The sequence below is a fragment of the Rhea pennata genome, chromosome 1, assembly GCF_028389875.1.
Source record: "Rhea pennata isolate bPtePen1 chromosome 1, bPtePen1.pri, whole genome shotgun sequence".
Taxonomy (NCBI): domain Eukaryota; kingdom Metazoa; phylum Chordata; class Aves; order Rheiformes; family Rheidae; genus Rhea; species Rhea pennata.
Genome location: NC_084663.1, coordinates 201,166,976 through 201,179,575, shown reverse-complemented (window position 1 = coordinate 201,179,575; position 12,600 = coordinate 201,166,976). Strand labels below are relative to the sequence as shown.

Below are 12,600 nucleotides of genomic sequence, written 5' to 3'. Positions count from 1 at the left end.
GAATATCTCAAAGCAGAAGTGGTATAGTGCAAATAAGATATTCAAAGACATAAAAATGTATTTTATCATGTGAGTCTGCAGCAAATCACATTTTTGAGTAGAATAGATTCATGTAGTATTTGGTATCTGCATAAGTGGTGTTAACTAGTGATATTATAGGATCTCCAATTTCTTATTATATTAATTATTTAAATGCTCATATGTGGCAAACTGAAATCAGATTCCTGGATCTTAGTAGCTAAATTCTGAAAAACACCTGTCCATGCTCAGAACTAAAAAGAACTTTTTCTGCACTTTCACATCTGTGTTACAGTAGGTTTGCTAGATATAGAAGTCTGAAATGCAAATTGTATTGTCAGTGACAGGCAGATTTAATTCCACTTTTTATAACTTATGAGCAATCTTAACATAGGATTTTTTTTTTTTTTTTTTTGTAACACTACTATACATTCCAAATTTTTGTCTTTAAGGTGTCAGAGATAGAAGATGAACTGGCTACATTGCCTAAAAGAGCTCAGTTAGCAGCTGCATTTATTACCTATCTTTCTGCTGCCCCAGAGGACCAGAGAAAAGCCAGCTTGGATGAATGGACAAAATCAGCAGACCTTGAAAGTAATTCTTTTTTCTTCTCTTTCTCTTTCTCTTTCTCTTTCTCTTTCTCTTTCTCTTTCTCTTTCTCTTTCTCTTTCTCTTTCTCTTTCTCTTTCTCTTTCTCTTTCTCTTTTTCTTTTTCTCTCTCTTTCTCTTTCTTTCTCTCTCTCTTTCTCTTTCTCTCTCTTTCTCTTTCTCTTTCTCTCTCTCTCTCTCTCTTTCTCTTTCTTTTTTATTTTTTTAATATAAAAAATTATATTAATGAACCTTTTCACATTAACTATTGCTAATTTGCCTGTGGATTCTGTATGCTTCTGCTTTTTCAGTAATCATTTTTGTGGAACATGTGTTAGTTAACACCATTAAATATTTTTTATAATATAAGCCAATAGCAATATCTTCCAAGCAACAAAATAAAAGAATGTAAGGGAAATGTACAGGCTTACACTATGTTAGAAGAATCTCTAATGCATTTAAAGTGGTGAAGGCTTAAAAAATATGCAGACTATAAATATTCACACAAACTTATAAATAATAAATACATTTTTCATTTGCCAGAGTTTGATGTAAGGCGTTTCCTGTGTACAGAAAGTGAGGAGTTAGTCTGGAAGAGTGAAGGTTTACCCTCAGATGACCTTTCAATAGAAAATGCTGTTGTTATCTTGCAGGTAAATTTGTTTCTGTATCTTGTCTTGGAAGTATTTCAGTTTCTGCAAATTTCTATAACATGTCTTTCTGGAAATTTGAACTCCTTCATTTTTAAAAAAAATCTTTTGGTACTGTGAAACTTGTAAACGGGAACAAATACAGCATTTTTAACGTGCATGACTCTATATAGTTCCAAATAAAAGGGACAAAACAGTTTAAGAAAATAGACATTTTTCTTTTTTTCTTTTCATCTCTACAGAACAAATCTGTTATCAGTCTATTCAAACGTAAGGTGTGAATAACTGTGGACACTAATATAATCATCGGAAATTTATGCACAATAAATGTACACTTTGACCTTTCATTTTGAATTTCTTTTCTTTGTAAAAATGGAAAATGCTACATACAGATACCTTTCTAAATATCTATATTTTATATGTTAAAGGATCATCCCACTAGCTCTGTGATGGAGGATATAAGATGCCATTCAGTTAATGCCCAGTTTGAGTGACTGATGATTCTCATAAATCAGTTCTAGCCTCTTCTCTAATTTAAATTTATCTTCGTTTATCATCTTGATATTCGATCTAGTTATTTCTCTCTTAGTAAAGAGTTCTTCAATACATACTGCTCTATAGCCTCAGAAGTGCTTAGGTACTATAATCAAATCTTCTTTTCATCTTTTTTCTTTAGTTAAACAGATTGAGCTCTTAAAAATCTCACTGTGAATGAAGAATTGTTTCCAAGCCCTTCCTAAGCTCTAATCATTCTGTACCTGTATAATATTTTTTAGCATCCTTTTAAAACCAGGATGGGAATTATATTTTACGAATGATGGTACAATTCTCAAATCTCTGTGCTTATCACCACTTGAAGCCTGGATATGTTCCATGGTTCCCTGTACTGCCACTGTTGCAGTTTGAGATGTGTAGTCATTCAGTTTGGAACAGTAGGACTCATAAATGGAATGTAAAAAGTAAAATATTCTTCTATTAAATTGAATCAGAGAATTGCTGAAAATGTGTTTGTCTCATAAATGCACGTCAGTTGCTAGGAGCTCTCTTTTCAATTACAATATCACTGTCATCTGTCTGAATACTGTGTGTGTGACCATTTTATCAGTTCTGAGCCCTTACCTGATTGGTATATTAATTATTAAAGTCTCAGCATTTAGAATGCTGTCTATGGTTTTATTTGCATTCTTTTGGCATAATGTGTCTTTATCTTATGTAACAAACTTCACTGAGAACTGTTATGGGAACCACACATTAAGGAAATGAGATTTTATTAAAATGGAAGCCTGCTTATCTCATTAGTATACATTGTAATAGGTGATGATGATATTACCATACAAAATACTGTACATTGCAATTTTGGAATATAGATTTGTTTCTGATTATCATAATAATGCTGTTTGTATCTATATATATGTCTGCACAATATTTATATTACTTAATCTTTTTAAAATGCATTAAAGTGTAAAAATGAAAGTATTGTACCTTTGTCCAGTACAGGAGAAGGCTAGAAAAATAATACCTGTGCTTCTAAGTTTTAAAGTTGTTGTGATTATAACAGTTTTATAGAGACTCCTGTTTTTAGAGAAGATATAGAACTACCTAACTTGAGTGGGCCAAACACCAGACACTTTAGTTTTTTACAAGATGAAATAGAATATTTTCTCTGCTACTGTTGGTTGTTTTCATTTTGTTAATAGGCTGTACTGTTTTTTTTCAACAGTTTATATAAAACAAAAAGATATTTAAATGACTAAAATCTTAGTTTGGGGAAACAAAAGATTAAATTTCATTCTTAAACAGAAGATTTTAATAACTATAAGTATCTTTTTTTTTCTAGAGCAAAGTTTGCCCATTTTTGATAGATCCTTCCTTCAGGGCTACAGAATGGCTGAAGACGCATTTGAAAGAATCACGTTTGGAAGTTATTAACCAGCAGGTCCAGTACTCATTCTTGCTCTTACTGTTCTGTTCTACCTGAGCACCTCTATGCAAACTTCAGAGAACAGTTTATTAAGAGATACGATCATGGTCACCAAAATGTGGTCATATTCCATGTACTGTATAATTTCTCACAGGATTCTAGATTTAAATGATTATATATTTCAACAAGTACTGAGATCCATTTTAACCATATATAAGATCACAGAATTGTACTCAAAGTGAGTGTGAATGAGCTGTATTGAAAAGATCGGTCTGCATTTTGCTTTACTGTTTTATTTTAAAAGTATGTGCTTATACAGTTCAAAAATTTGATCCTATATTTTTGAACATGGTACTGATAATTTGTTGACTCAACAATGAAGTCAGACTATTTGCAACTGGGATGTCAACATTTAGTACTACTTCTACAGTTTGCCTTTCTATGCTTCCCTCTCCAAGACAATCAATATTTTCTGAAGAGAGGGAGATACTAAAAGATTTTTAAATAGAGAGGTCTTTCATATTCTTGGTGGCAGTATGAACTGCTCCTATATCTCAGGAATCTATATATTCTTTTTTGATGTATTTTTTTCACAGTATTATATATTGTGAAAACATTAGATTGGGTTTCAGTTTGAGCATAAGACACTTAATCTTAATTGTGTACACATAACTGTGGGTGTTGGCCTTGATTCAGTTGCACAAACATAGGCAGACATCTGGTACCATTTGAGGTTCCTTAGTGAATTTCAGCTGGCCTTAAGCTGTTGCTTCAACAAAATGTGGGTCTCTCACAGATCCCTGACAACTTTGTGCGGATATTTTGGATACCCTAGGACGGTACTGGATACCTATGTCTGATCAACTGAATGCTCCCTCTGATGGCTGATTGGCTTGATTACTTTTTAGACTCTGTTGACTGAGTTGTCCAGGATCTCCATTGACTAGAAGGAAGCTGTCAAGGGGACGGGGACAAACTCTTTTCAGTTGTCCCATGTGACAGGACAAGAGGCAATGGGCAGAAATTGAAGCACAGGAAGTTCTGCCTGAGCGTGAGAGGGAATTTCTTTACTGTGAGAGTGATGGAGCCCTGGCACAGGTTGCCCAGAGAGGTTGTGGTCTCCTTCTCTGGAGATCTTCAAGGCCAGCCTAGATGCAACGCTGTCTAACATGCTCTAGGTGACCCTGCTTGAGCAGGGATGTTGGACTAGGTGATCTCCAGAGGTCCCTTCCAACCTTACTGATTCTGTGATTCTATAATTTAGACAACTGCAGGTAAAAACCTTCGTTTAGATATCTCAGTACCAATAGGTTTTGATTTAGCTTTGACACATAGCTAACTAGTGACATTTGTGATACACTAACTACCAAAACTTCCAGGTGGGCCTAACAGACATGACACAGGACTTGTGGTAGACCTTCATTCTTTTGGTGCAGCATTTGGAGACTAAGTATCTTAAATGGCTTCTCCGTATGTCAGTAGCTGAACAGAGCCCGTAGTATCAAACTTAAGTTAAATGCTAACCTGTGCTGAAGCCAAAAATGCCATATGGTGCTTGTAGTAGAACTGTTTATCTATACTGATGATGCTTAGATTCAGACTGCAGGTGTTATGCCTTTCTGTTCATTGTTAAAAAGATTCAGTAACTTCAAGTTAAGTCATCAAGTTGTTAATAGTTAAAAATAGCAGGATCAAAGGATTTTTTTTTTTTTTTTTTTTTTGGTTACCCAGGACACAAACTTCCTAACTACTCTTGAACTGGCAGTGAGATTTGGGAAAACACTTATTATACAGGAAGTGGATGGAGTGGAACCTGTCCTTTATCCTTTGTTAAGGAAAGATCTTGTTGCTGAAGGTAAATGACCAAGATCTTTACAAATACTTACTGAAAGCATTTGTAGGTTAGATCTATATGCATTAAATAAAGCCTAATTCTTCTGGAAAGAAGAATATTGCTTAGGTTTCTGGTTTAATGCTAACCTGCTGCTAACATTTTAGGGCATGAAATACATTGCAGATATGTTCTTGTTTGTTAGGGGAGAAATATTGAAAGTATTTAAAGATATTTCAAGTTTAATTAAAATAGGGTGTTTTTTTCAACTCGCAGTTTAAAGTTTAAGTTCATTTCTAGTGGTAATTTCAAACACATGCTTCTGCTTAGGACCTGGGCCTTAAATAGACCAGAAGTTATATGACTGACAGTGCAGTTAGAAATTAGTGTTTTCAGATGTTAGTGTTGCTCTTTCATTTATTTGAAGACTAAAGAAAGCACAGAGATGTATTTCTGAGATGATTTTGCAGTGGAAGGGTCAATCAGTACAGTGGTGTAATTCAGTGAAAAGCAATCTCCCTACCAATGAAAGGAAATAAAAGCATCTATATATTTTACATTATCTCCATGAGAAACAGCTTTGGATTCAGTTGTTTTAAAAAAGCTGATGTGAAAACTATTAAAAGTTTAGCTAAGATAAATAATATCAATATCTTAGCATGAGTTATATTGCCTATTTTGGAGTTATACCTAAATAACTGGGTGGATGAGAAAAAAACCAACAGTATGTGTCTTTAAATACCTTCCAAATTATTATAATTAAAATATACTTACATTATCCTAAATAATTGTATTTTTGCCTCAAATATTAGTTGCTCAGCATGTAGCACAGCTGGTACGTGTAATTTACAGTATGAACTTTGAGCACAGAAAATAGTTCAAGACCTCTTACTACTGTCATTTTATCCAGTAAAATATTGCAATCTAATAGTATGTGAGGCAACAGTAAATCTTTAATCTTAAATACATAATAAAAATAAATTAAAATACTCTAGGTTTTCTTAAATACAGTTATTCCCTATATAGGACAGATTTGTATAGTAAAGAGAGATTTTTAGTTCAGCTATCAATCATTCTTCCATTATGGTTGTGCTTCCCTCTTTCTCCTCAGTAGAGGTGGAGAGTACCAACTGTTGGTGACTGTGGTGACTTCAAGGTTCAATAGGAGCCTAGGACATCCTTACTACTGTTTAATTTTACTAGCTTCTGCTGGACTTTGGGAAGCAGAGATACAGTATTACGTGCATCTTGACTGATTTTACTGAAAGAATCAAATTAAGAGGTAAAGATGTCTGCACAACACTGGAGAAAGCAGATTAAATTAAAATATACTATTTCATTCAACGGATTTGCTCATAATACCTTAGGTGACCTCTTTGCTCTGCGAATGCTAGGTATGTGCAAGTCTAACTAGGAAGTTGGTTTCTGAAAAGGGAGAAGTATTTGTTTTTTGAGTCTCTGTGGTCACTTCACTTGCAAGCACCCTCTTCTTCTGTTTGCCAAAATGTGGAGGTTGTAGTGGAGTAAGAGACCTCTCTTCATTATTTTGCTTGTGATGACTGTACATCTTTTCATTACTTGTTCAGAAAAATGTGAATTTATATACTGCAATAATTTTTCCCTTGTACAGCTTCCATTTTCTGTCTGACATTTTTACAGCATAGGCTAAAATTTATGTTGATATTTAGTACAGAGGCAAAACTGGTGGATGATTTTCATGTGTACCAGTGTTTTATCAAGAGATTTATAATTAGAACATTTTTGATTCTCTGCTTCTGGTGCTAAAAACAGAGAAGCACCTAACTGTGCCATCTCAAAAACATCTACGTAAAAGAAATTTGATTTCAAAACTATTCCTGTTATAATTCTATTCTTTTTTTTCTTTTTTAGTATCAGAAGGAGAAAACTTTACTCTGGTCCCCCGGTTGTTAGAGTTTAATCTTTTTAATTGACACAACTAGAATGGAAATCTTCCGTGATGGAAGGAGGGTGATGAGAGACCATAAATATCATTTTGTTCTCGGACAGGCATATTGAAAAATGACCGTATGTTAGGGGTATAAACATAGACTGAATCATGACAGCAGAAATTACATGAATTGGTTCTTGCCTAATGTAACTGAAGTAAGATATTTACAATAAGAGTAATTTATGGAATATTTTCTAGTGAAAAATTTCTCTCTAAATCTAATAACTAGATATTCCAGCATCTTTATTTTTATAGTGTATCTTTCTCCATGACAATATCATACAGAGTAACAGCTCTAGTAGAATTATTATTACTGTGCAGCAACATATTATTATACAGGAGCATCAACCTCCCACAGATTGTCTGAATCCCACTCAGAAAATACTAAGCCATCTTAGTCAATATATATTTATGGTTATTGTATTGGTAGAGTGATATAACCATGTGAAACAGGTAAATGGATGTATTTATGTTATGACAGGATTCTAATACAGCAAGAGGGTTCTCCAATGCATTTTCTGTGGTGTTTTGTCTCTTTTTCATTGTTGGAAGACATCAAAGATTCATTGGTATTGCTTAATGTCAAGTGTATTTTTTGTCATTTATGCTTTTTATATTGGATAAGGATAAATGAACTAAGCTAGTCTATTAGATATTTTGTTGTTATCTAATTTTCTAACACTAGTACCATGCTATTTTTTTTTTAATCTAAAAAATTAGATTAATGCAGGAATACTTATATTCCTTTTAAAAATTATAATTTATTTTTTCTTTATGAACAATTTATAAATAAGTTTAATAAAATTATTTTGTAATATTTTAAGATTATTACATATAAAATGTATTTTTTAAAGATAATTATAGGCTATTTGAATCAGAATAACTATCATTTATTATCATTATCATTTATTATTTACAGGACCTCGTTATGCTATACAAATAGGTGACAAAATGATAGATTATAATGAAGAGTTCCGTCTTTTTCTATCAACAAGGAACCCAAATCCCTACATTCCACCTGATGCTTCTTCTATTGTTACTGAAGTAAACTTTACCACAACAGGAAGTGGTTTAAGAGGACAGGTAGGTGTTTAGATAATAATGGTCTATGTATAGTGGACATTTATAGATAAATCCAGCTTCTAGCAGAAGCTGTATGGCCTGGTTTAGGTTAATAGTCATGAAGATATTTTCTAGAACACAAATGTAAATGGTAAAATCAATACTGATTCTGAATTGAACTTTTAATTTTTGTTTTCATGTACTTTGGAAACAACTAGTAATTCCGAGAGATGTAACAAAATTTACTCATTCTGTGCGTAGTAAGGAAAATGGAAACTATCTCATTGACTTCAGTTGCAACAAATTATTCTCTAAGTTTCTGTTTTCTGTTCAAAGTGCATTTATGGCAGTGTGGAAATGTTACTATTTTTGCTCTCCAGTATTCCAGTCAGACAGTATTGCTCACTTGCAGGAGAAATGTAGTGAAATGAAAAGACTATATTTTTTACTTTCTTCAAAATGCTAGGAGCTTGGAGGTTTTATCTATAATATTTAGGAAACAATATGTAGAGTACAGATAGAAAAAATATGAAAATAAGGGAAAAGATATTTTTACTTGGTGTGAAACAAGTCTTTTCCAAACTAACAGAGGCTTAGAATGGGAAGTAAATAACACACTAATAAAAATGTTAAGCTCAGATAGCCATATGATTTTCCGCCCTTCTTTGGAGATAGGGAAGCATCATACAATATTAGCAAATAAATTTACTCCCTTTTTAAGTGGAAATACAAGACAAAACATATCAAATCACCAACTTTGCTTTCTTTTGTGTTTGTTTTCTTTCTGTTGGCCTGAGAGGGCTTTGACTTTTCATAGACTTGTTGGAAGGAACTTCACTGTCATTGTTTCCCAGTTTGTGCTTTCTATCTCCTACTTCTTTTTATATATTATGAAAATGTGTACATATACAAAGGCTACTAATAAAGTTTAAAATCCAAGTGGATTTCAAGCTGAGTTGAGAAGATGTAGGTCTCAGTATACAAGCATTTGAATCAGGGTCTTTATTAAAGTAATGTAGTGCTTTTTGAGATGCCCCAGAGTATCTCAAGTTGGCTGCCAGCTGCTGTTCCAAAAGGGCATGGGCCACTGTAGTTCCTGGGTTGTATTTTCCACTGTAAGGTATCCCAAATATCTACACACATTTGAAAGACATTGAATGCCTGGTACAAAACCCTCAGAACTCTACTTTCAAATGTTAGACTATACACTGCTCTTTAATTAATGAATATATATTATGAGATATTAACATGTTTTCCACCTTGTTAAACAATTTACTTTATTTTAGCTTTTAGCTATAACTATTCAGCACGAAAAACCTGATTTGGAAGAGCAGAAGACAAAGCTATTACAGCAAGAAGAAGACAAGAAGATACAATTAGCTAAACTTGAGGAATCTCTTTTGGAGGTAAAATAAATTTAACTTTGTTATATCTGTTAAGTCAATAAGATTTAATACTGTGTTTCAAAGGGGATGATGAAAGCCTTGAGAATAATGAGCTGTCAGAATTTTTGATCTGAGAAAATAAAAACGTTATTTACCCAGGGTTGTTGGAGACATAAGAGAGAAAACGTGCACCTATCATGAACTTACAGTATTTCAATAGATTTAGTATTGCCAAAATTGAATATCTCAATTGTTGGGATAGGAGTTGTTTAATGAAATAAAAAGTTTAAAAAAGACTACCAGATAAATAACAGAATTATTAATCACTTAGTTTTTTAGAAAGTGCCATAGTTGTAACTAGCCCTTTAAAAAGACTTAAGAAGTACAGCTAAATTGACTGTGTCCTTGCAAATATTGCGTATTAAAATGTTTTGATGGCATTAAATATTAAGCTAATGTAGTTAAAGGTTATATCTGTTAGGTAATTTCAGAAAGAAAGGTAATAGAGTAACAGTCTAATGTGTATCAAACTTACTTGATTTTCACTTTCAACTGAAGTCAATTGAAGCATTTGTCTTTACTAAAAGTTAGTAAAAATATTATATGACTGAATTATTCCAGCTTTTCCTATTTCTTACTAGATTAACTACCTATTTCCTATTTCTTATTAGATTAACTACCTATTATTAGATTAACTAAAGTGAAAGTGTTTGCACAGGGGAACTCAGGAAATGAAGGATAATCACAAGGATTTTGCAGGGGCTCTCTAATTGATAAACTGGAATACTTTTAATTGTGAATCATATAAGAGAGGTTGGAAGTTTTTGGAGAGAAGTTGAGTTTATATTGGCTGCGTACCAGAAGGTGTTACAGTTGATCTGTAACAAGTTACAGATGATGTCAAGTTAAACTGGTAGTTACATAGAAAAAACACCCACATCTGACATTTATATTTATCTTGGTAATGTTAGTGCATAAGAGTCTGATCATAGAAATCATTTCTCAGAAGTTTACTGAAAACTTATTGTTCAGAACTTAGCATTCTGGATTCTGAGAGTTTGTTGTCGGGTTGTTTTGTTTTCCAGCTTTCTTTAGTACACCTCATTTTGTGGACTAGCCATCTGTTTCCCTACTCTTTTGATCCATTCAGTGCTTCAGAAATATGTGGAGACTAGAAAGAAGGACAGCTCCCAAAATGGTTACTCTACAGAATTTTTTGACTGTAATTTTATAAGTATTTTTTTTTACAGACTCTTGCAACATCACAAGGCAATATACTAGAAAATAAGGATCTGATTGAATCTTTGAATCAGACTAAAGCAAGTAGTGCACTCATCCAAGAATCACTTGCTGAATCTCACAGACTTCAGAGTTTTCTTGATCAGGTAAAAAAAAAAAAAAAATGTGATCTTGTATTGCTGCTAGTCTCCTACTAAAAAATAGACACTCTCTGTGTTTATTACTAAATAACCTAGTAAAAAGAGTAATAAAATCTTTTTTCTGAATAAATTGGTTCTTGATTAATTTGCCCAAGTTATATTTTCAGTTATTATGCTGATGCTTTGCTTTGGATTTAGCATGAAAATGATATTGCTCATGTCTGATTTTCAAAGTTGGACAAGTAAGTGGAGAAATCTTCGCTTCACTGAATTAATGGAACTTCTGAAACATCAATGAAACAAAAATTTTGTCACAGTTACAGACTTATAAGATTACTAACATGAGAAATTCTTCCTTTAAAGCAAGGGATATTTGACATATGCAAGTACAGTAAACATTTTCAGTAATTAAATTCCGTTGTTTTTTATGTGCTGAATATCTACACATTTAAAGAAGTCTTTCTGTCTGAATTTCCCCAAGGTCTTATTGGAATATAGTGGGGTTTGATTTGTTTTATTTGTACTTTCTGCTGTTGCAAATAATATGGCTGACTTTCAAGGCTCATATGGACATTCTTATTTCATAAATCCCTCGCTAGTGCAAAAGATTAAAGCATTGATTATGCTATTCCTTTACCTTGCTGACTTTTGGTACACATAGATTTTTGCATTTTGTTCCTATCTGTTAAATTTTAAATTTGCTATTGAGTTTGGGGAAAAGTTCTGTGGTGGTAACAAGCCTCACTCACACAAGAAGTCCTTTCCAAAATATTCTTAATATCTTAAAGAATTTTTTACTAAAAAAAACCTTTTTCTAAAAATAATATTTTTCTTTTACTAAAAATAATAAAGGCAGTGTCATTGTCCCTCTCTTTGAAGATTGTGAAAGGATTCTGTTTCCTAAAGCAGTGGCATTAATCTAAGTTTTTTTTGGTAGATTGAATAAATATGCAATAACCAGTAGGTGGCAGTAACATACTGTTTTTGATTATTGTTTCATTTTATCCACAGGAGCGGGATGCCTATCTCCCTTTAGCTGAGAGTGCTAGCAAGATGTACTTTATTATTTCTGACTTGTCCAAAATTAATAATATGTACCGTTTTAGTTTGGCGGCTTTCCTACGGCTTTTCCAAAGGGCTCTGCAAAATGAGCAGGTATTTGATTTTTCTGCTGCATTCACAACTTCAAGAAAAGGGAAATCTCCTTTGATTTTTAGAATTTAGTTGTTGCTGTGGGCATTTTTACAGAATAATATATAAAAAGTAGTGATCCTGAACTATTGTGAGTTAGATATAAGAATATACAAAATGCAATTGTTTATATTATTTACATTACGTATGAGTTATAAAATTGCTGCACCATCTGGGAACTAATCAATTCCTATTTGTAATTTCAGGCTTTTTAATTTTATTTAAGATTAGAAAAACCAAGGTTGACTATAACTTCAGTTTATTTAAATAAAACCATCAGTAATAAGCTAATCTGTAAATAAAGCTGATTATGTCAACAAGAGGTAAAATAAGAAAAATACATGATTTAGTTATTTGAGTGAAGATCCAAACTTTTATCTATTTTTCTTATACAGCATATATGCACGTTGTGTTCTTGTCCTTTTTACTCTTTTGTATTCTAATGATCAGTATATTCTTCTTGCTGAAATACAGTTTTGATTTTATCTTGTATCACCTTGCTCTTCAGAAGTAAAAATTCACACTAAATGACTTTAAAAGTACTCCACCAACCTTTCATCACATCGCTTGGATTACTGTAATCCCCTTATTTTTTGGTATCCATAC

At 32.6% G+C, this 12,600-nt stretch overlaps 1 protein-coding gene across 1 annotated transcript in view; it reads left to right on the top strand.

The window, feature by feature from the left end:
* DYNC2H1 (dynein cytoplasmic 2 heavy chain 1) overlaps positions 1-12,600 on the top strand; it is a 167,775-nt gene that overhangs the window by 57,997 nt on the left and 97,178 nt on the right. Inside the window, exons 62-69 of the mRNA XM_062567281.1 lie at positions 471-612; positions 1,150-1,259; positions 3,094-3,192; positions 4,909-5,032; positions 7,897-8,060; positions 9,326-9,445; positions 10,675-10,809; positions 11,815-11,958. Of these exons, the coding sequence (XP_062423265.1) occupies positions 471-612; positions 1,150-1,259; positions 3,094-3,192; positions 4,909-5,032; positions 7,897-8,060; positions 9,326-9,445; positions 10,675-10,809; positions 11,815-11,958 (1,038 nt within the window). The remainder of the gene's footprint in view (positions 1-470; positions 613-1,149; positions 1,260-3,093; positions 3,193-4,908; positions 5,033-7,896; positions 8,061-9,325; positions 9,446-10,674; positions 10,810-11,814; positions 11,959-12,600) is intronic.